The sequence below is a fragment of the Pristis pectinata genome, chromosome X, assembly GCF_009764475.1.
Source record: "Pristis pectinata isolate sPriPec2 chromosome X, sPriPec2.1.pri, whole genome shotgun sequence".
Lineage (NCBI taxonomy): Eukaryota > Metazoa > Chordata > Chondrichthyes > Rhinopristiformes > Pristidae > Pristis > Pristis pectinata.
Window position 1 is genome coordinate 7,956,505 of NC_067450.1, and position 22,822 is coordinate 7,979,326.

A 22,822-nucleotide genomic window follows, 5' to 3' on the forward strand; every position below is an offset into this window, starting at 1 on the left:
AGGTACCCAAAGAATAGGAAGAGAGCTCACATTGATAAGCAATGAGAGGAACTCTTGTCATAGATTCACATACCTGTATTCCATACATTATTGAACATGGAAAACCATTATGAAGGATGAATAATGAACCTAACTTCATCAAAGGGCTTATCTGAACTTCTGCATTGCTACTCACAGATTGGCGGAACATGGTTCTGAAGTTTTGTTGCTAAGGTAAGCCATGTTAAAGCAGCCCTCTCCCTCCTGGGCCACTGGTAAAGTAAACCTTGTGCAGTGATCATTCTGGGAGAGACCAGGTTATCAATATCCAAAGAATAAAAAAATGTGAAGGAAAAAGGTGAAATAAAAGACGTTTTTGGGCCATTAAACTCATCCTGATATTTCAACTTAGTTCTCATTATTTATTTGCTTTTCAACCTTACTTAGGAGATCTTTGTAAATATCAATGACTTTAAGTTCACTTTTTACTAATTTACATTTGTGACTTTTGTTCTATGTATGACGAAAAGCCTAGCTGGAGTTTCCTTATATAGTCCATTACTCAGTCATATCTTCCCTTAACCTTTCTTTAGACAAAGCACTCAAAGTTCTCTAACATTATGGCATTCAGGACCATTCTTGATATTGCCTGCACTCTCTTCAATGCACACGTCTTTCAAAACAAGGTAACCGGAATCTGAACAGTGTATCATAAACCCCAGAATAATCTCTGTACACTTAAGTTCTATCCTGGCTAGTACCGGAGTGAAATACTTGATTTAGCAATTGCTGATCCACATTATAAAAGGCCCACAATTGTTTCAAGTCCCCTGCACCTCCCATTTCCTTCATTAATTATGCTCTACATTCTTTCCACCAATTTCCGATACATTGCATTTGTCTGCAGGGAATTTCATTTGATTTTCTACCTCGCACCAAACTACACATCCCATTTTAATGTCATCTGCAGAGTTAACAGGTTTACACTTTGTTGCTGTACTGCGACTTAAAGATAGGACAGACAACAGTTCAAACACTAACCCTTGTGCTGCTCCATTCACTACCTCCCTCAGTCTAACACTTGTGACTGTTGGAAGAGCTGTGCATTTCTTTATTTTTAAACAAGGACTTGATTTCTTGACCAGTCTCACAACGTCTCACTCAGAAGAAATAGTACTGGATCATCAGGTACTTCACACATGACAGTATTGCAGAGGCATCCCTTACAACCCCAATTACATTTGGAATAATACATGAATATGCTTGATTAGATATTCAAGTTAAATTGAAAAACATCAATTATATTTTAAAATTCTCTAACCACCTAAGCTATGAGAGTTCTGTTTCAGTAGTATCTTAGGGACCATCAAGAGATTAAAAGCCAACAGATCACTTAGCAGGAAAAAAAAATACATTTCATGTGTGCTGTGCGTCTTTGGAAGTTGAAATAAAGTATATTTTTGGACCTTTCAATTTTGTTTTCAGTGCACTGAAAGAAGCTCTGAAGATCTCGCAAGCAGGACCAAATGCATGGTGATTTTAGGTATTAATGCACAAGTCCTTTTCATATTACAGTATTGAGGATTGTTTCCATTATTCATCCAGTATTTGTGCAAGGTTAATGAACTTGTGGTTGTTTGGGCTGGAATTGTCTGGCTTTTTAAAATAACTACTTCTGCTATTCTCAAACCCTGTTAGATCTTTCCAGCACCCAATGAATCTTTAATGACCATAGCTGGTGTCCCAGAAGCTTCCTTGTTACTTTTCTAATGCACTCAAGGGCACACTGTATATCATTTGAACTTGGGGGAATTTCTTAGTTTTCATTCCTTTCAGCTTGTCTCACCAGTTTCAAAACATTGCGTGACACTTGCTGGGGCAGAATAGGCAGACAGTCAAGACAGAATTTTTCTCCCAGAGGAAAATTTCCAGAAAATATCATTGAGTCATTCGGCCATTTCCCTTTCAGGTTTTCATGATCCTTTCTTCAACATTTCCTCCTTCCTTAACCACTCCTTTTATCATTCAAATACAATTGTGCCTTGAAAAGTTCTTTCTTGTTGTACCTTCCTGGAACCAATGGCCATCCGACTTCAAACTTTCTAATACCGTGGTCAATCCTTCTCAGAAATCCAATTGCATTCCAATCGCACGTTTTCTCTTGATTGACTGTGATCAGCAAGTCTGGATGTTCATTTTTCCCCAGTGTCATAAAAGAGTCTAATAGCAGAGTTACTAATTCAGATTCTGTCACAACACTTGCATTTAAGCATCATCAGTAAATATTGGGTTGGTGAAGTCGCTCATTATTACAGCATTGTTATCTCTACAACCTCTTGTAAGCTCGTCAAGATCCCGTCATCGTCTTCCTTTACCTTCCCCGGTGAAGTGTAGCAACCGTTAAATGATAATCCAAGCTTCTGCTATCTGTCGGCTATCAATCTATTTACTTGCTTTTAGGGTCATGATTAAGTTGTTAGTCTACGATCGGGATGCAAAACTGGCATTGTGGGTTGGCTGTTTATTGGAAGTGAAAACCTGGCCTTTTCTGCAATGACGTCTGCACCTGAGTGGACCTTGAGCCATCCCTAGAAAATTGGGTATCAACAGTATGGTTTCATTTGAGTCTATGTCACACCTGGCCTTAGTTGCTCAGGTCAAAACTGTGCCCTTAGAAAATCCAAGATAATGTCCAAACTCACGTGGGCACCACAGAACCCATTTTCCTGACATTAAATCTACTACAGACAACGACCACCAGATCTTCTCTGGCTCATTTCACCCATCCATCTGCTTTGCTGTCTAGATCCTCAATTTTCCTTTATCTCTGACTTATTTGCTTTAAGCTAAGTACAGAAGACACTTCAAGTCCAAGCCCTCTGCTGCTCTAACAGCTTCGTTTCACTGTACTATTTCTCGTGTTGTCCCGCTACACTTTCCAGTTTCATTCCCAGTCCTCTGAATCTTTTCCTATGGATCTCTCCTGGACCTTGAAAACTATGACTTTTATTTCCCACTAATAAATAGTATAGTTGAGCATTTTTTCAATGTATTTTACACCTTCAAATGAAATGTCTTAAATATGGTAGAAATGCCCTGCATTTAATGGAATCAAGGATGGCATTTGTACTGAAAGTTGCAAGCCTACTATTCATCCACAGAACACAATGGTTGTCAGAAAATAGCTTTTTGAACTGAGCTCATTAGTTTTCAAAGAAATGGCAGATTTAATAGATGACACAGATATAGGCTCTTCTGTGGTCCTTCCAATTTGCCTTTTGAAATCCAAGGTTATTCATAAAGAGGCCCTTCCCAAATTTCTCTGCTGGTAAACACTAAGCATGACCCACAGAGACTTTAAAATGACATAGACTTAACCACTCACAGCTTTGGGTGAAACTATTCCAAATTCTTGAGTAAATGTAGTAGGAACCATAGCTGGATTACTTCTTCAGAGCAACCACTGGCTAGGCAACTTGTCCACCTGAACAGCCAAATCAAGTTTACCTTGATTGGATCCTGGTGGAGAGAGACACAGAGATGAGTGAATGGCCAACTGTTGCATGGCAAGTTATCATGATTTTTTTCCTTTATGCAACTTCTAAATAACTCAGTAAAACAGAGGTAGCGGCTAATATGGTGAACATCCATTTTAATTGACTTAAACAGAATTTAAGTATGTCCAGAGTGAGACCTAGTATAAAAATGATGGATTTGAAATGATCAGGAAATAATTAGAGTAAAACCTCTTGAATTATCTCCTTCAAATTCATCATCATTTTTAATGATTACTGGAGGATGGTACTAAACCTAGAGCTATAACTAAATGGTGAATCTCCATAACATTATTCTTTTTTCCTATTTTCAAGATACCTAATATCATGCTTCCTTTAAAGAGCATCTCAATTTATTGTTACCCCTGGTGGAAATGTAAAAGGCAGATTAAAAGATGTATATGAATGCCTTCCCTTTGCAAAGTGAAGATGCTTCCACTCTTATAGAAAATGATCTCCACCCCCTCCCCCCACAGATTATGAAGTTTTTTTTCAAAATATTTTTATCTAGATCTGTACTACAACGGTTTACTAATTTAACTCTCAACCCAGAACATATTATCCAATCGTAAATATAGGTTAATTCCTTCAACTACCACACCTTTGGCAGTTAATAAATTATGAATCACAAGTACACACAGCATTAAAACTCTCATGTAGCAAGGTGGTTATGGACAAGGCCCTGTCACTAGCTTTGAGCACAGAGAACCTTTATGCATTAGTGAAGCTTGGCTGCTTCAACTTTAAGGATTCCTAAATTCTTCAGACCCGATCCTTCAGGAATCTGACTAATCCAAGCAATTTCTTGTTGCATCGAAGGAGATGGAACACAGCTAACCAATTCAATTATCTTGGATTCTGGAAGCACAGTATCCAGCTGTTCTTTCACTAATAGCATCAACTCCTAACCCTTTCTGAATTCTGGACAGTTTTACCATAGATTGCATTAGGTCAAAATCCATTTCATTTTGGATGCTTGGAAGAAGCAGAGAGGAGATTTCCATCCTGTCATTTTAACACGAGATTCAAATACCGAACCAAGGGTTTAAAACATTATCCTTTCAACCATCTGTTTGCTCTGTTCTCCCTAAGTAAGCTCGTCTCACACTGTCAGATGGGTATCAGAGAGGAAACCACTGAAAATTTTTGCAACACCTGCATTTGAGTGAAACCTTTCTCTGGTAGAGTGCATCAGTCTGAGGAAATGATCGTGAAGTGGAAGATTATATTTTTTGTGAAAGAGCATTTTAGGATGTTGAGTTAGAAATTTATCCATGTTTGGTAACATTGAAAAAGAATTACTGTATCTTTTGTTGAACTCCCCTCCCGATATCAAGTTCCATTGTAGAACTGAATATTGAGCAGAGAAAATTACATGCAGAAAATACTTCTGTGCCTGTTCATTGCAAGCACCCAAAGCAGAATTTCTATCCTAAAGAATATTAATTGCTTTAAAAAAATGCAGAAGAATGTCATGCTCTTGTGAGCAAGGCCAACTTCATTCCTTTACATCTTCTTAATTAATTTTATTTTTCATGTTCTAAATCAGAATTGGGCATCACAAAACGGCTAATAAGAGTGCCACCTCCAATGACTTATTCTGGCTGCATAATCAGTCCTGAAATTTGATAATGTACCTGTTGACTATGCTTGATGTTATTGTTCAAATCTTACGGTGCGAGATCCACAGATCAAAGGGTCAATGAACAGAAAGAAAATATATTGTCTAGCCCCTAATTGCTTCCCATCTTTTCCCAAGAGTTCAGTTCAGTTAGTTCCAAGAACGGCAAGCATTCTCCACTCCCTTGATGACATAGATTGGAGGTTATTAGCAAGCTTTTATCTTTAATAGCATCACGAAAGAAGTTCTATCTTAGCATTATTCGATGTCCACAAATGTGCAAATTTTAATGGGAGTTCCAATTAGGAGCAGGAGGTGTAGCCAATATCCACCCCTCCCTCGTCCAAAGTTCTGAGGGGAATTGTGGAGCTGCTAATATTTTGCCGTTCTCAGCACAGTCTGATTGAACCTGGTCAGTGTGGCTCAGTTCCATTGCAGGCAGTGAGTTTACTCGAAAGCTATTGAGGGAGTTTAGAAGTAGAATTAATCAGAGAGGGGATAAAAAGCAAAAGTAAAAATGAGATAAAAATATAGTTGGAATCCAACTCTGAATGCAAGCAGCACAAATTTTCTCTCTCATCTTTCACCATGATTTATGAGCAAACCCAGCTATCTGTAGCATTGATCCATTGCCAAGGTATAAAATTCTGGCAGATTCCTTTAAAAATGTCATGCTGTTCCCCCAAGTTGCTCTTATGGTTAAAAGTATTTCTCATAGTACAGAAAAGAGTTACATTTTTTTTAAAAGCACCTTTCACATCCCCCAAGCTCCTCAAACTACTTCACATACCCTAAATTACTTTGAAGATCAGTGACTATGGTTATGCAGATGGTCACAGCATGATGTTGCGCATAGCAGCTTTGTATAAACAGCAATGCGATGAATGATTGGTTGATTTGACAAGGCAGACAGGCTCTCAGTTTAATGTCTCATTTGATCGATGGGAGTTCTGACAATGTAGTATTCTCCCAATACCCCAGTGGACTGTTAGCCGATATTTTATGCTCAATTCTTGCAGTAAAGCTTCTGACTCGAAGGCGAGAGTGCTATCCAGCCATCACATTAGCATTCTGAGCATCACAAAGCAAAACAGGCAAACTGCCATACTTCCTCAGTAGGTTAAATAATACATAGATTAAAAAAAAATCAGGATAAAGAGGGGGACTTGAATGTTTGAGGCTATTTTTTTTATATATAGAAGTCATAATTTTTCAGTAAGAAAAATACTTTGCCATATCTTGCAGGAAAAACATCAACTTTCAATTTCTGTAATAAATTTACAGTGTTGGAAATGACAGTATTAATATATGCACATTGAAAGTCATCCATTTGCACTCATGATTTTATGAGTCTGCATTCCCCACAGTTTCCCCCACCACACCCCAAGTTAACTCAGTCACATCACTGATTAATCTATGTTATTATTTATCCACACATACAAATATGGTTGGTCAATGGTCTTTGTACAATATCCACATTTTGGTTAAGTTGCATCTTTGAAGGAAAATGCATGATTAACTATAGTATATATCGCCAATACAGTGTTTTGTCTGTGTGTAAAAAAAATTCTAAGTAGCTTTTGAGCAGCGTTTTATCGGTTATCAGTTAAAATTGAAAAATTCAAGCCTTACTGATTCACAGTAAAAGCGCGTATTTCAGAACTTGTGTGGGAAATGCAATGTAATTTGGAAGATATACTTAAGGCAATCATGTGAATTTCTGCAACATTTTTTCCACACTGCTCCGAAACCTCTCAAAGTGCTTCACAGCAATGAATACTCTGAAATGCAGCAGCCCTTTTGCACAAAGTAACATCCCACTGTCAATTGAGATCAGCAATAATACTAAAGCCAATTAACTTGTTGATCGAGGGAAGTCAGCAAAGACTATTTGGGGAGAATTCTTTGCCTCCGTATATTAAGAGTTGTATTTAGTTCATGATAAATGGAAGATAGAGTGGCATTTACCAAGCACCCGAATGCATTTCTTGGAAACATCGCAAAGTGCTTCATACACGTTAATTACTTTCAAGTGCGAGGATTGTTATATAGGCAAAAGCAGCAGCAATTTGCGCACAGTAATGTCTCCCAAATATCAGAGATGAGTGTCCTTTGTTATTGTCAGTAAAGAATGATGGCTAGGACTTAAGAAAAGCTTAGTTTTCTTTGAATAGTACCATATAATTGCACCCTTTCCTAATGCAGGGTAATAGCAGCCAAGATTATGTGCTCTGACACTAAAATGATGATTAAATTCTCAAACTTCTGTCTCAGAGGAGAGAATTTTGCCAACTAACACAATAAAGTAAAAAAAAGGGCTACATTGGTGAGATTTCTCAATCGATTGAACAGCATGAAAAAGTGCATGGACGTTGTCTGATCACCAACAGATGTTGAAGTTCAGAACATGGGAGTTTGAAAGGAATATTATGGAATATACTTAGTCAAAAATGATGGCACAAAAGGAAGACGCATTTATATAGTGCTTTAATCATACCCCAGAACACAACACACAATGAATTACTTTGAATTGCAGCAACTGTATTGATGCAGGAAAATTCAGCAGCCATTTTGCGCATTTGCAGGATCCCAAAACCAGTATTGAAATGACTAACCATTTAGTCATTTTTCAGCTGTGGGAGAAATATTAGCTGGAGCACCAGGAGAACTTCCTGTTCCTCAAATTGTGCTGCGAGATCATCAACCACTCAAATTGGATGTAGGTCTTCAGATCAAATCTCATCCAATAGTTGGCACCTCCAATAATGCGGCACAATTTCAATATCAGAACGTCAACTTAGGCACAGAACCAGAGTTCTGAAACACTGGGTAGTAACTCGACACGGAGACGAGCGTCTCACCATCCAAGCCAAGGTGGCACGAGCAAGGTATCACTTTTGGTGTTTAATGCACCAGCAATCCCTTTACCATGAAGTAGAAGCTAAATGTGTGAAAATAGATGAATGCAATTTTCGTGTTTATTTTTTTTACTGTTAAGATATGAATCTGGAGGGGAAACTGTAACCTCCCATGCACACTTGGGAGTCATACTTGTAGAGAAACTAGCTGCTACAATATTATAAGTTAAGTTACAACCCATAATCTCAACAAGTGTAGCTCCCCAACAGCAGTGAGAATTGTAGGATCATCCTGTGTGGTTTTTTTTTGCTTTATGGTTAATTTTCTTTTGCTTGCTAAAAATTCTTTAAGAGAAGTGTTACTGGCAAGATGTTAGTTAGAGCAAAAAAAAATCTCAAGGGGACGAAGAAATGTGCTCAGATAAAAAAGGTGGTTAGTGGAAGAGTTAGTGGTTAGTGTAAGAATTTTTCATCTTTCAACATTGACCACTTCAAGATTAGATTACCTGTTACAAAGCTCCTTTTGCTCTGTCCCAACCATCACATGAGCACTTCCTATTGGACGAGTGTGATTTTTCTTCCCCCCCACCCGCTTCGCAGATCATGTGCTTTCTCCAACAGAAAGTGACAACTATTATATCTTAGTCCTGAACGGTGGCCAGTTTTGTCTTATTGGGTCATAACCACAAGGAGGCTACTCCTAGACTTCTTTCACTCTTAACCAGGACGGAAGGAGAGACTTTCATCTCACCAATTCCAACTGCATGTGAATCCAAATAGAGTAGTAAGTTAACCACTGCACATTCAGGACATTTATGTTGGTATTTTTTTTAAAATATTCTCAGCTGGAATCTCTCTTTGGGGTTAAATGCAGCCTCATGTATATCTGTGAGGATGGATTCAATAACAGTATACTTTGCTTCATCCATCTGAGAGTTTGGCAAATTCACAGTAACGTATTGTGTGTGCTTAGGATGCCTGTAAAATATATGGTAAAAATAATAGTCTCCTGCCCATCTTTTTGGCACTGAAAGGGGCAGATCTCACAGGACTGATTGTAACCAGTGGTGCACACAATGGGGTCTGTACTGTGAAGGGGCACTGTCTTCGTTGCAGAGTGGGGAAAACAGAGAGAACAGCAGTGCACCATTTACGCCACCTTTTTTGTCACAAGCAACTCACATTTTCACATTGCATCGACACCCTTTGATTGGGATTTGCGCTGAGCAAAACTATGTTTCACTGAAGACAGTGCCCCTTTGAGACAGAACCCCGATAAAAGAACTAAACACACAAATCCACACCAAGACAGCCTCAACCTGGTAGAGTAAAAAGTGTAATATTTATTCTTTAGACTTGTATTAATAATGTAGCTTTAACCATCATTGTTGGGTAATAGCATCATCCACCATGCAGTTCACTAACACATTACTAGTCAAGTTTACTACTAAGATTTTAAAATTACAGTTCACATCTGTGTGGCAGAAAATGAAAACCAGGATGTGGCTTGGTTCTTTGCTCTTATGACCCCATTCTATTGATTCCATTCAGAGCAGTTTAGGTATGAACAGGCAATTACTCCGAGCCCATAAGCCCTGGAATTGACACTGGACAACATCAAGGATCTTGCTGCAAAACAAAAATGAAAACAAAATGCATCCACGATATGCTGCTGCTTTCTAATTGCACTATTTCTTTTGCCGCCTACACTTTTGTTTGCCAGTTTCTGATCTCTGCAAATTAGCGCGAAAAATCTAATTCTGAACAGATTTGGTCTTAAATGGATTTATTGCACAGAGAACCAGAGAACAGTGGGTTTTTAAAATTTGTCGTCTTTACAATTTGCCATTGTTTCTAGAATTGGGATGTTAACAAATGAAAAAGTATCCATGATCCAAAATAACATTTGTGACAATGGCATCAGCCTGAAGTCATTAGATTTAATTTTGTAATTTTTTGTTGTATTTACAAAAAATGCATGCCGATAAAATAAAATGATATATTACAATATTTATAATATTCTCTTAAAAATTCCAACCACACCTTTCAGCATTTGCTTGTGCTGCTTACAACATAGCCTGTACATATATGTATGACTTTGTTTTATACATCGTTTTCTACTTGGGAAAGCTAACAAGGGAAGAAAACATGAATCCTCATTTAGTTGTCATCTGGCGCGGGATGACAAGAAGTGAAATGAAATGAAGCTGCACGGTCTGTCACTTGCACTCAGCACTGTGACTTGGCGTGCGAGTTATATTTATTTCTTTTTTTTTAATTAAGTTTTTTTAAACAAATGTGATTATTAGAGAAAAAACATTATATGTGACTACAGAAGCAAGAAAAACATGCATCAAAGTGCCAACTGCAAACCATCACTGATGAAGATGTAAATGTTCATTTTCTTTTTAAAGGATATTGGAAATTCAAAAACTGTATCAACTTGGATTAATACACATCTTGGTGTTGCGTATACCCTATTATCCAGTACCCAAAAATTGCACCACAGAGATAAATTGCCATGTACACAGCATTCCTTACCTCCGTATAAAATGTCTACTCTGCAATATGAAGGTGATTAATCAATACTGCAAGATACAAATGAACGATCTTTAAAGCCCTAGTTTTGGTTTACATTGAAATTTAAATACAACAAGCCATTCTTGTGTTTTAATTTTCCCCTTTAAGGAGGATACAGAGCAGCAATTTATGTGCAACAATGGCTGTATGTTCAGAACATTAGCTATTAAACATACACACAACCCCCCTTTTTGTTACTTCTACTGAGGTTGGATGAATGATTCATTAAAGAGTTTGTAAATACTTGTGAAGGGCATGATATTAGGCTGTCCCCCAATATAGTGTATGTTTTACAGTGGAATGCCTCAGCCATAAGACAAAACCACTGGGTGGACAAAGTACTTGTGTCTGTGGTCTATGACTCTACATGCATGATTTTTGATCACAGCATGCTATCATGCAAATCATTTCTATGCATTGAACGAGCACAATTTTTTTTTGGAATCGGTCTGAGCAAGTCCCCCTCAGTCCGAAAAAAAAACCCACGTACCTCCCCTTATCCCCAAACAACATGAAGCCCATGTAGAAAAATATGCAGATATAAGAAAGAAATAATGACTAAAAATAAAGGCATGGGCTAAATGTTACATTTGCTGAACAGATCATGGAAGGAGGCAACCATAATTTTGCATGGTCAAACAAACCTTGGTATTGTTTTCTTTTTGTCTGAAAGAGTGAACTAAAATGAGAAAATAAAATCTCTGTCTGACCCCCTTGGCAATGTACTGATCCTAGCAGCCATTTTGTTTGTCCTTTGTTGCAGTGACTGCCAAAGTATTGTAGATGCAGTAACCACCTGTTGGAGTTTATTGAATCCCCTTTGCTGTACAGGGTCCTAGTGTCATGAGAGGGGAAGGTCACCGCCGTCTAGGCAACAACTTTATATTGTAAGCAGATTATGTTTGGTATAGATCTCTAGCTGAGAGTTCTTTTTGTTCTAGAAATTGGGTCACTGTTCTGCATTGATATATATATATATTTATATATATCTATATACTTTAAGTCTGTAAACAACATTTGCTTGCAAATGGAATTTTTTTTCACAACTTAGATTCCCTGATGTCTTTTTGGTTGTTCCTGCCTTTATCATTGCCTTTCCGATCCTTCTCTTGTTTCTCAGGTTTAGTTACACTGTCGTACGATGGCAGTGATGCAGTGGAAGGAGTTCCTTCCTTTTTTTCTTGATTGGTGTTACCATTCTCATTTGCATGCCCTCCTGACTTAGTATATGGAAGCCTTCCTTTGGTGGTGATCTTTCGTCTCGCCAAATGTGCCCTGTAAGCCCGCTGAATAATGATGGCGCAGACTTCTTCGTGCTTGCGTCGAAGCGTGGTCGTGATCGGCTCGTAGGATACCTTGGAGGGATTCGACGCGACAAATCTCTCCTCCATCTGTTGCCGAAGAACATCCATTTCTCCACTTTCGCCAAGCACGCGCTTGGTAAACGCAAACAAGATGTCCAGACAATGAATCCTATCTCCACTCACCATGGGCAAGTCCATGGCAATGAGTTCTATGTGATTGGGTTTAGGAACTCTAAGAGGTGCTTCCAAAGTATCAGCAAAGTCAGATAACTTGTTGTATTCAATGAACTGTGTGGCATCAGGGTCAAACTTCTCCCAGATTTCATAGAATGTCTCAAAGTCATCCTCACTCAGTGGTTCAGCACTCTCCTCTGTAGCCACGCTGAAGTTCTCCAGAATAATGGCAATGTACATGTTCACGACAATCAAAAATGATATGATGATGTAACTGACAAAGAAAAATATTCCCACAGACGGATTACCACAATCTCCTTTAACAGCAGTGCCTGGGTTCTCCTTTTCAAGGTCACAATCTGGTGGTCTGTTTAAGATTGGCAAGAGTAAACCATCCCAACCAGCAGATGTAGTGACCTGGAACAAGCAGATCATGCTGTTGCCAAATGTTTCAAAGTTAAACATATCATCGATACCAGCTTCTTTCTTGACGTATGCAAAATTAGACATTCCAAATATGGAAAAGATGAACATGACCAGAAACAACAGAAGGCCAATGTTGAACAAAGCCGGCAAAGACATCATTAAGGCAAACAATAGCGTTCGGATTCCTTTGGCTCCTTTGATCAGACGCAAAATACGACCAATTCGAGCCAATCGAATTACTCTGAAAAGTGTTGGTGACACAAAGTATTTTTCAATTAGATCAGCCAGGAACATTCCTAAGGAAACAGAAGAGATTTTATTAACAGTTCTGCTTTAAAGCAATTAATCTCTCACAAATGAAACACAGTATGGCAAATAACTAAAGAAATTATTAGAACGGTCCATGCAGAAATAGCTTGTGAAATCTGTTTATCAATTTTCTCACTTCATATCATTAATGATAAAACAATTTATTAACTGCACAGACAGAACTTTAAACCTCAATGCATATTACAGATTTGGAAGTGCCATTGGCAGCAAGTTCTGTGCTATTACCCGTGAGTTATGTGGGGTCAAGTATTTATGAAGTTCAGGTGACACGAAGCTCGAAAAAAATCTCTTTGTTGCAATGGAAAATTTTGTGCTAAAATATGGAGCAGTTTCAGGTCTCACGGTAATTTACATGGTAACATTTTTTGATTCACAGTAGATTACACAGCCTAATCCTCAAGGCCTGATAAATCTGAAAATGTTTCCTTCCTTTTTTTTTTCTACGTTATTTTTCTGTACGTTTCATATCCTCCATACTCTGGACAACATCTCTGACATTTTCTGGGATGTAAATAATTTGGAATGTGTTATACCCTGGAATACAAACTCCAAATTCAAATGATGGTCACACTTTATTGAAAAGCCTTGCAAGACACGGAGCTGTACAGACTCAGAAGGTCTTCCAATCTGTGCTAAACAGCATTAAAACTTTGCCAGGGTGGAGGTCAGAGTTCTTGGTGACTCCTACAGGAAAATGTCCAGATCGACTGTGTTCTCTGATGCCCAGCTCCTGCCTCTCTTCCCAGATATGCACAACAAAAACCAATAAGTCATCCACACACGGATATAAACAAAGGTCACTTAAATACCACAATGCAGCCCAACAATGTGAAAAACCACAGCAAATATAACTTCCATAAGTGGAGAGTAAAAAAAAACTGTGATGCAAGTGCAGAACTCCTTCACCTGTGGCTTAGGAAGCCAAAGAAATGATTGAGTTGCTCGAGCTTAGTTTCATGCCTTTTTTTGTTTAACCGTCATGCAGAATGCCACAGTTTAACAAATAATCCTGCGTCAACACCAGCAACATGGGTTCAGGGTTGGGACCAATTTCTTTACCATTGGTAAAGCAATGTCATTAAGCAAGTGTGTGTCTCTCTCTCTCCCTTCTGCACATATTCCTTCAATTCTACATTCCACCTAGAACATTCATATCACAGACAAGCACCAACAGGCTGTCTTATAAAGGCAAAGGCGATCATTTTAATCCAATTTGCCAGACTGGAGAGTCACAGAAACAGGCCCTTCAGCCCAATACATCCACGTTAACCTTCATCCCCAATCAGGCGTCTGATATTACATGTCCTTCCCTTCAATAAAGGATCAAATCAGACAGTGTAAAATCAGTGTTACATCCAATCCAGTCAGTTTCTTGGGCAAATGAGTTAGACTTAAATCGCGCCCAATTTTTTTTACATATTTGGGAAACTTTATGCTGTCGTGGCTTATTCATTGTTTTCACCAAGGGAAAGGACATTAGTAAAAGAAAATTAAATGCTTTTGGCTCAACATCAAGCACTCCCACATTAATGCACGGGCCAAATTCAGTGCCAGAGTCTGTCCAGTATGGTTTAACGATTCATCTTAATCCCAGCTGCCACAGAAGGAACTCCCATACCCCCATTAGCTGTTCTTATGACCTTTCAGACTGCAATGTAATGTTGGATTACCCAAGCTGATTAAACATATTTCAAGTGGGAGACTTTCATCTAAAAATCTAACTTGGATTCAAACCTGGAGATGAAAGGCAAGACAAACATGAAAAATTACAACAGGATCCAGCTTATCCTTGAAATATCTAACATTTAACCACATCCTCATGACAGGGTTGCTTAGTATTAGAGCTTTTTTTTCCCCGCTGCTCTTTCGTTCTGTAGTGATCTCCCATGTTAGCACAGTTCCCCATGCAATTAGAAGATTACTGGCCCCAAAACAATTGGTTTAACTATTACTCCACTGTTGATCATACTGTGGGTGCACCGTCGGACAAACATGGACTCTTCACTTGTTAAACGGAAAGACAATGATCTTTAGGTATGGTTACTTACCCACAATGGAAAGGATCACAACCACAAAGTCAAATATATTCCACCCAATTGTGAAATAGTAATGCCTCAGTGCAAAGAGTTTGAGTACACATTCACTTGTGAAGAAAATAATGAAGATGAAGTTGATCCAGTACAGAATAGTTTCACTCTCTTTGCTTTGATCATCTGTTTCCACCATCATTGTCACCATGTTGAGGCAGATGAGGATCATGATGACAATGTCAAAAACCTGTTGAGTGACAAAGTCATAGACTCCACCCTGGATTATGTTCTACAACAAAAAAAAGACACAGAATGAACAACAATATTATAGAACAGTACAGCACAGGAACAGGCCCTTCAGCCCTGATGTTGTGCCAAACACGATGCCAAATTAAACTACATCTCTTCTGCACATGTTCCGTATCCCTCCACTCCCTGCCTTTTCATGTGTCTAACAGCCTCTCAAATACCACCATCGTATCTGCTTCCACCACCACCCCTGGCAGCCCGTTCCAGGTACCCACCACTCCCTGTGTAAAATAACTTGCCCCGCACATCTCCTTTAAACTTACCCCCTCTCACCTTAAATGCATGTCCTCTATTACCTGGCAAAGAACCACATTACATCCTTTGTGTTTGTCATCGAGGAAAAAAAACTTTGATTTGAGGTTAAAAAAAAGATTCACACCTTTACTGAGGGAGGAGGGGATGAGAGGGTTAGGGGAGGCCAGAAGGGAGAGGAAGAACCATACATAGCTTTCCCCAACACCACATTAGAGCTGGGTACAAGAAAACACTTAGGTGGGACAATACAATGGCTCGAAAATAATGTGCACTTGCCAAGCTTTGGAACACAAGTAACGCTTCACTATAGCAAGCTCAGAACTGTGCCTCGAAACTAAAGGAGCTGTGCTAAAGGGGTGCAACAGAGGTGTGCAAACTATTATTTCACATGTTGGCCCTCAGCTACATCCCAAGCTCTAATGCATTGTACATGTCTAGCACTGAAAGTGTACTGACTGCTACTATTTTTTTTGTTAAACAAGGTCAAGTTTGGGGAAAAATTCTAACTGTAGGTCTGACGGGGTCTGTGTTGTGGCTGGGATTTTGTGTGTGGACGGGCGGGGGGGGGGGGTGGTGGTGGTGGGTGTTGGAGAAAAATTGGTGGGGGTGACAGTGGCCATCAGGACTCAGCAACTTGGTAGACAACAGGACGTGGAATAGGGCTGGTATTGAGACGTGTGGGGTTGCAGTGGGGCTGTGCGGAGGAGGGGGTGATCAGGGCCTGCATCATGCAGTGTGCTGGGGTTGGGTATGACCAAGGTTGGAATCAAGACTGGCATCATGTGGTGGTGTGTGTGTTATTGGCACTGGGGTCAGCAGGATCAGTTCGAGGCAGGGGAAGAAGTGTGGAATCCGGAGGCAGTGGAAAGGGTTATTGTCCAACAAAGGAAAATGAGTAATTCACTTACCTGTCAGATATCCCAGTCCAGCACTGTGGTAGTAAAACCAAGTTATCCCAGGAATGACTAGGGTTGGCTGCTCGCAGGACAATGTCGTCCAACTTGTCCCACAACCATCCAAAAGGAAATTACATGGGGAATAACATCCCCTGTGCCCTGATAGGCAAACGAGGTAGACTCATTCCGAGAAGGGACTGGTCAAATTTGGGGAACCTACCTACAACTGTTTCACTGGGGAAAAAGTTCGAGTTTCAATTGCATAACACTGGAGAAACACATCTTGGGACTGAATTTCTCAGTCTGGGTGCCTAGAAACTGGAGTTCACCCTCTTTTGGTTTGTTGAACTTGCACGTGCCCAAGCGGATGATCCACACACACACAAAGACAGGGAATTGGCAACAAACCCAGTTGGAAAATCAGTAGAGTGGTTTTCACCCTGAATCGCATGCAAAAAAAAACCTCTTCTTGTAGGTCACATCTTTAATCAATTTCTGTGAGTAAATGAGGAAGTGGCCGTACATCTGCCAGCAACGTTGGATGCACAATCAAACACACCAAGGTAAATTGTGGCTGGATGACTCAGGCTAACTTCCTAACAGTCACAGACTTGCCCAGAAATGATCACCAGTGCAATCTAACATGAAAATTGGCTTTTATGCTCGATTTTTGCACTAAGAGACATCATTCATAAACGGGTTTGATTTCTTGGTATAGATTTCTAAAACACAACTATCTGGTGTGCAGGCAAAACAATCATCAATTCATTTCATACAGAACAAACCATTCTGAGAATTGAAAGAGCAGTGATTTGGACAGACTATAGCCAAAAGATTACTTCCCCTTCTCCCACCCAAACAGCCAGAGAGTTAGAACAACAGTCTCATTTTCACATAACAGTCACTGTTAAGGTTACAACCACTTTATCTGCAATATTATTGAAGTTTACACATTGGGAAGCCAAGATTTGCACTACTTAGTTTTGTAATTTATAGTAATTTTATGTCTCTGTACTTATACTGCTGCCGCAACACAACAAATTTCACGTCGTCTAAGTCGGTGATAATAAATCTGATTCTGATATTTGCCGATTGTCAGGAGCCTTACTTTCACTATCACAGAGTCGCTGGTGCTTAATTAATGAAAAAGAACAACTCTGGGACATTTCTGATGAGTTCCAATAAAGATTTGCTGCACGTGTAGTACTTACCAGTGGCCTTGGAATGGGCTTCTGAGGCTTCTTGGACCCCAGTTTTTTCATTGCATTGTAATATTTCTTTTGTTCTTCTGTCATAAAGATATCCTGACCTCCAAAGTATAGAGAACAAAGAAAAACTGGTTACAACCTTCGTAATTTTACCATGCATATATTCTCATTTGCTTTCTTCCTCACACCTCATTAAGCCAGTGACTCTCGACTGGAGTGCAGTCGGTCAGATGATTACCCAATCAGTATTTATTGAGTTAAGGGCTTGGATAATAAACGGTGCTGGACTACTTGATTGCTGACCACTTCAAGCCACGCTAGCTAATGTTGTTAATGGCTCTCTCCCCTCAGGTACTGACATCGTCCCCTTGAAAAACTGTCATTAACCACTTACTCAGAGCAATCAATCCTTGCTTCCCACTCATTGCTATCTACTGTCCGCCTCTAATGTACTTGCGTCTCTAAAATACCTAACTGTACTATTGTCTCTAAATATGTTCATCTTTCCTACTCCGATGTAAAGTTTCCCAATTAGGTTTCTGACCCTGACACAGTACTCCATGCTCCACGAACATCTCTTACTCATGCTAAATTAGCCAGGGTATCCCCATCAGGTGTTTCTCTTCCCAACCCCACATTATTACCTCTGGAGTCCCGAAAGGATCTAAATTTGGGCCCCTCCTCTTCATCTACATACCACCCATTAGTAACTTCACTCAAAGACGTGGGACAACAGTCCCAGGATGGACGTGCGGATGTCGGATAAGGATAGGATCAGGCTCAGTGTGATGCTCCCTGTGGTCCAATCTCACACTAAAGGACTCACACACAAATAATCACCACCTGGGCAAGATTCAGAGGTGGAACAGTCTCCGTGGAGTGAAAACCCGAAAGGTAGTCAGTGATCCGAGTGGAGAGGGGATAATGATTCAGCAGTAACAAAACAAAAGAAAGTGAAGGTCAATGCAGCGTGGGTCTTTTGTCACCTGATATAACAAATATATATTAAATATTATCATTTAATTAGAATAATTCTGGAAATATATTGATGATAATGAATTTTGATATTTGCACACTGAAGTCCAAATGCATAACTTGTCTCAAAGGATCTATTATGAAGTCAGAAACCATAATCAGAACTTAATTTTCTCACACAAAAGAGGTAAACTTATCTTTTTCTTTTGTTGATTGAAGTTGTCGATGATGACACCAATGAATAGGTTTAATGTAAAGAATGATCCAAAGATGATGAAGATCACAAAATATATGTACATGTAGATGTTGTCCTCGTAGAATGGTTGTTCTTCAACCTAAACCAACGAGAAATTATTTATAATCTGACAGCACAATAACATTCTACGAGAGTCAGTCAGAGGCTGGTGACTCACCTTCTGATTTTCCACCAACTTCAAGAGACATGTCTGGAATACTCTCCAATTGCAGTTTTAAGAATCTTTCAAAACTGGAAGCGAGCAACTTTTAGGTATTAAAATACCTACAAAAACTGGGCGCAAAGCAGCCCTTGGGCAACCTGTTCTCGAGCAGCCTTACGGAAGGCTCTTAAAGGACCAATGGAAGCTTCCGAAGAAGTTATTGGGAAACGCCCTTCTTTTCTGGAGGTCAGAGGAGACGCGTTGCTCCTGGTTCCACAGATGTTCCGTTAACCAACACTGATGCAACCCCGTCGCTCTCTAATTCTTCCCTAACCCCTCACACATCCCCACCACGTCAAGATGCTACTGAGTTACCTTACAGCCTGAATTGTCACTGACCAACCCCCCCTCCCCCCCCCCCCCCCCCCCCCCGAGGCATTCGATTAGTTCCTGCAGCTTCACTGCTTAATGCAAATGCCTCGTGTCCATTCAAATCAGGCATCTAGTTAACATAACGTCAAATACCAGGTCCATCAAATTCCTTCTCCTGAGAACATTTATTGCAGACCATTGTCCAGGGTCTGGAAGTTCACAGATTGTCATCTACTGAGCAGAAATGCACAGTTCTGTACATGCTTGAGGTGCAGTGTGATCTAAGTGTCCTCATACATAATTCGCAAAAGGCTAATGTGCAGATACAGCAAGTAATTAGGAAACAACACACAAAAAATGCTGGAGGAACTCAGCAGCTCAGGCAGCATCCATGGAGGGAAATGAACGGTCGATGTTTCGGGTCGAGACCCTTCATCAGGACCGGAGAGGAAGAGGGTAGACGCCAGAATAAAAGGGTGGGGGGGGGGGAGGGGGAGGAGCACACGCAGGCAGGTGATAGGCGGATCCAGGTGAAGGGGGGGGGGGAAGGTAGGTAGATGGGGGAGGAGGTGGGGGGGGGGGGAAGTTAGTGGGAACGATACGGGAAGCTGGGAGCTGATAAGTGGAAGAGGCCAAAAGGTTGAACACAATGGAATCTGATAGGAGGGGACAGTGGACCATGGAATAAAGAGAAGGAAGTGGTGAACCAGAAGGAGGAAGGTGTGGGCGATGGGCAGGTTATGAGGGGAGGGGAAAGAGAAGGGATAATAGGGCCAGTGGGATAAGGGAAAACAAAGTGGGGGGGGGGGGGACGACAGAGGGGAGTGGTTAGCGGAAGTTAGAGAAATCAATGTTGATGCCGTCAGGTTGGAGACGACCAAGGCAGAATACGAGGTGTTGTTCCTCTAATCTGTGTCTAGCCTCAACTTGGCAGTAGAGGAGGCCGTGGACAGACATGTCAGTGTGGGAATGGGAAGAGGAATTAAAATGGCTGGCAACCGGGAGATCCCGGCTGTTACAGCGTAACAGGTAATTAGGAAAGTTCACAGAATGTTAGTGTTTATTGCTAGGGGAATTGAGCAGGGAGTTTATGCTTCAGTTATATAGGGCATCAGTGAGACCACATTTAGATACTGTGCATAGAATTGGCCTCCTTTTTTTTTCCAGGGGAAAACACTCATACTTTGAAAACAACTCAGAGTAGGTTTGGTAGACTGATATCTGGAATGGGCAGGTTGTTTTCAGAGGAGAGGCTGGAACAGGTTATGCATACATCTGATAGATTTAGAAGAAAGGCGACGATTGAAAGGCAAGATCCGGATGGGTCTTGACAGTATGGATATGGAGAGGGCTTTTCCTATTGTGGGAGAATCTTGGACTTGGGGTCACTGTTTAAAAGTAAGGGGCCACTCATTTAACAGAATAAAAATGCCTCATCTCCGAGGGCCAAGTGTCTTCAGAACTCTTCCTCAGAGGGCAGTGGAAGCCGAATTTTTGAAAAAGTTTTACGACAGAGTTAGATAGATTCTTCATAAGGTGGTGAAAGGTTACCAGAGGTAGGTGGGAAATGCAGAGTCGAGGTTAAAAATCAGACCAGTCTGGAACTTGTTAATTGGCAAAGCAGGCTCACTCTTGCTCGTAATCTGTATGTTCATGCATCTACTTGTTAATATTGCTGGAAATAAACAGTCAAATTGGAGACTCCAGTTAACATGCATGATGTGTTATCTCTGCTTTTCTTCTGACCGACGCATTTGGGTCTGTGGAATCACTTTGGGCACAGGCTCTTGGAGAGGCAGAAACCTAAAGCGACACTGCTTCTGGATCTCGTGTGTCAATGTGAAAGGTGTGCCCTTGCCTGCCGCTGACATCCTTGGCGAGTGGGTGGGGGAAAGAGGTGCAAGAGAAGATGTGTGCTCTGCAATACCACGAGACAGGACCTGACTGCATCACAGACTGACTGAAGGAACCTGTCAGAAGAATACAGCTGTTTGGACAGCAATTTGGAAGTAGACATACAAGTGCAGGAAGTGATGACCAAACACGAGAGGTTGGAGGACCAAGTTATGTTAGAGCAGGAGGTTTCTGACCCCGAGAGAGAGACCCCGGTTCACTAGAGACTGGAAATATATTGCTACAAATTTGCGAGGTCTAGATATTCAAACAATGCAAGACCTGAAGAAATCCACAAAGTTAAGGGATTAAAATTAATGTGCAATGACGTGCATTTGTCATAAATAGAAATGAAAGTAATCAATCCTGACAACTACATTTCCTTAAATGGCTTGTCCCTGAAAAAAAATTCACGGGGCAGTTTACAAGTCGGTGGTGTCATGGAATAACTAAGAGAATGAATAATTGATTTGAATCCGATGAATTAATACAGCAAAGATATAATCAAAAAGGTTACTAAAGAGAAAGCCACCGTAGATAATCAAGGCTTGTCAGTGGACCAAGCGAAGTGATGTTGACTTCCTGTAAGTGTCCAGTATGTCACTCAGGTTATATTTCTTTGTTACATTATCAGTGCTCAATATATTTTCAGTCTATCTGCAAAACTAAACAGCATGCAATTGCCACCAATAAAAGCACAACTGCCCAGTAACAGGGATACTTATAACAGATACCATATTAGAAATCAACAGCATGGATAACAACATTACAACATACTCCTGAATACATGGCGTGCATTTCATATTGTGCTATGCCATCTGACGGAACAACACTCATGTAGGCAGGCATAGGCTCAACTGAACAACACATAGACAATGCTCTTCAATGCTGAACAAATGTCTTAAAACTTTTCCCTCCAGAGAAATCGAACTGTAGAGTCTGTTAAAGAATCAGTACCCATGAGTAAACCCTCCCAACTGCATAGTGTCCCATCACACAAACACCAGCTTAGATTACAAACAATCCAAAGAACTATCTGTCTGGAGTGGGAAGCAGAGAGTTTCAGTAGTTGGTTGGAAAACCTACTTAGTGGAGGCTTGGCAACAATTACTGGTCACGTTTTAGCACCCAAGGGATCAAAACTTTTGAATGGAGATTGCTGTTTGCACAAATAGTGTGCTTCTGTGGAACATTAATAAACTTCGACAGACGTACTGTTGAAAGTGTCCTGACCGGTTGCATCACGGTCTGGTACAGCAATTCAAGTGCGCAGGAATGCAAGTAGCTGCAGAGAGTTTGTGGATTCAGCTCAACACATCATGGGCACATCCCTCCCCACCAATCGGGAGTATCTACAGGAGGCACTGCCTCAAGGCGGCAACATTCATCATCAAAGATCCCCACCATCCGGGCCGTGCCATCTTCTCGCAGCTATCGTCGGGCAGGAGTTCCACAGCACCAGGTTCAGGAACAGCTACTTCCCTTCAACCATTCAGTTCTTGAACCAACCGGCACAACCCTAACCCTACCTCAGTATAGCAACACTATGACCACTTTGCACTAAAATGGAGTTTATTTTGTTCTCATTGTGTTCTTTCTTGTAAAAACTGTGTATGATTTATGTTTAATTTATGTTTTTCTTGTACATGCTGCTTATCTG

At 40.4% G+C, this 22,822-nt stretch overlaps 1 protein-coding gene across 9 annotated transcripts in view; it reads right to left on the minus strand.

The window, feature by feature from the left end:
* Positions 1–9,938: 9,938 nt before the first annotated feature.
* The window catches only part of LOC127567034 (sodium channel protein type 8 subunit alpha-like), a 208,713-nt gene continuing 195,829 nt past the window's right edge, over positions 9,939–22,822 (minus strand). For all 9 annotated transcript variants that reach the window (XM_052009671.1, XM_052009666.1, XM_052009675.1 and 6 more), the window contains 4 exons: positions 18,697–18,834; positions 17,528–17,632; positions 14,875–15,145; positions 9,939–12,792 (listed from right to left, as the gene is read on the minus strand). In XM_052009671.1, the coding sequence (XP_051865631.1) occupies positions 11,633–12,792; positions 14,875–15,145; positions 17,528–17,632; positions 18,697–18,834 (1,674 nt within the window). In that variant the 3' untranslated portion in view covers positions 9,939–11,632. The remainder of the gene's footprint in view (positions 12,793–14,874; positions 15,146–17,527; positions 17,633–18,696; positions 18,835–22,822) is intronic.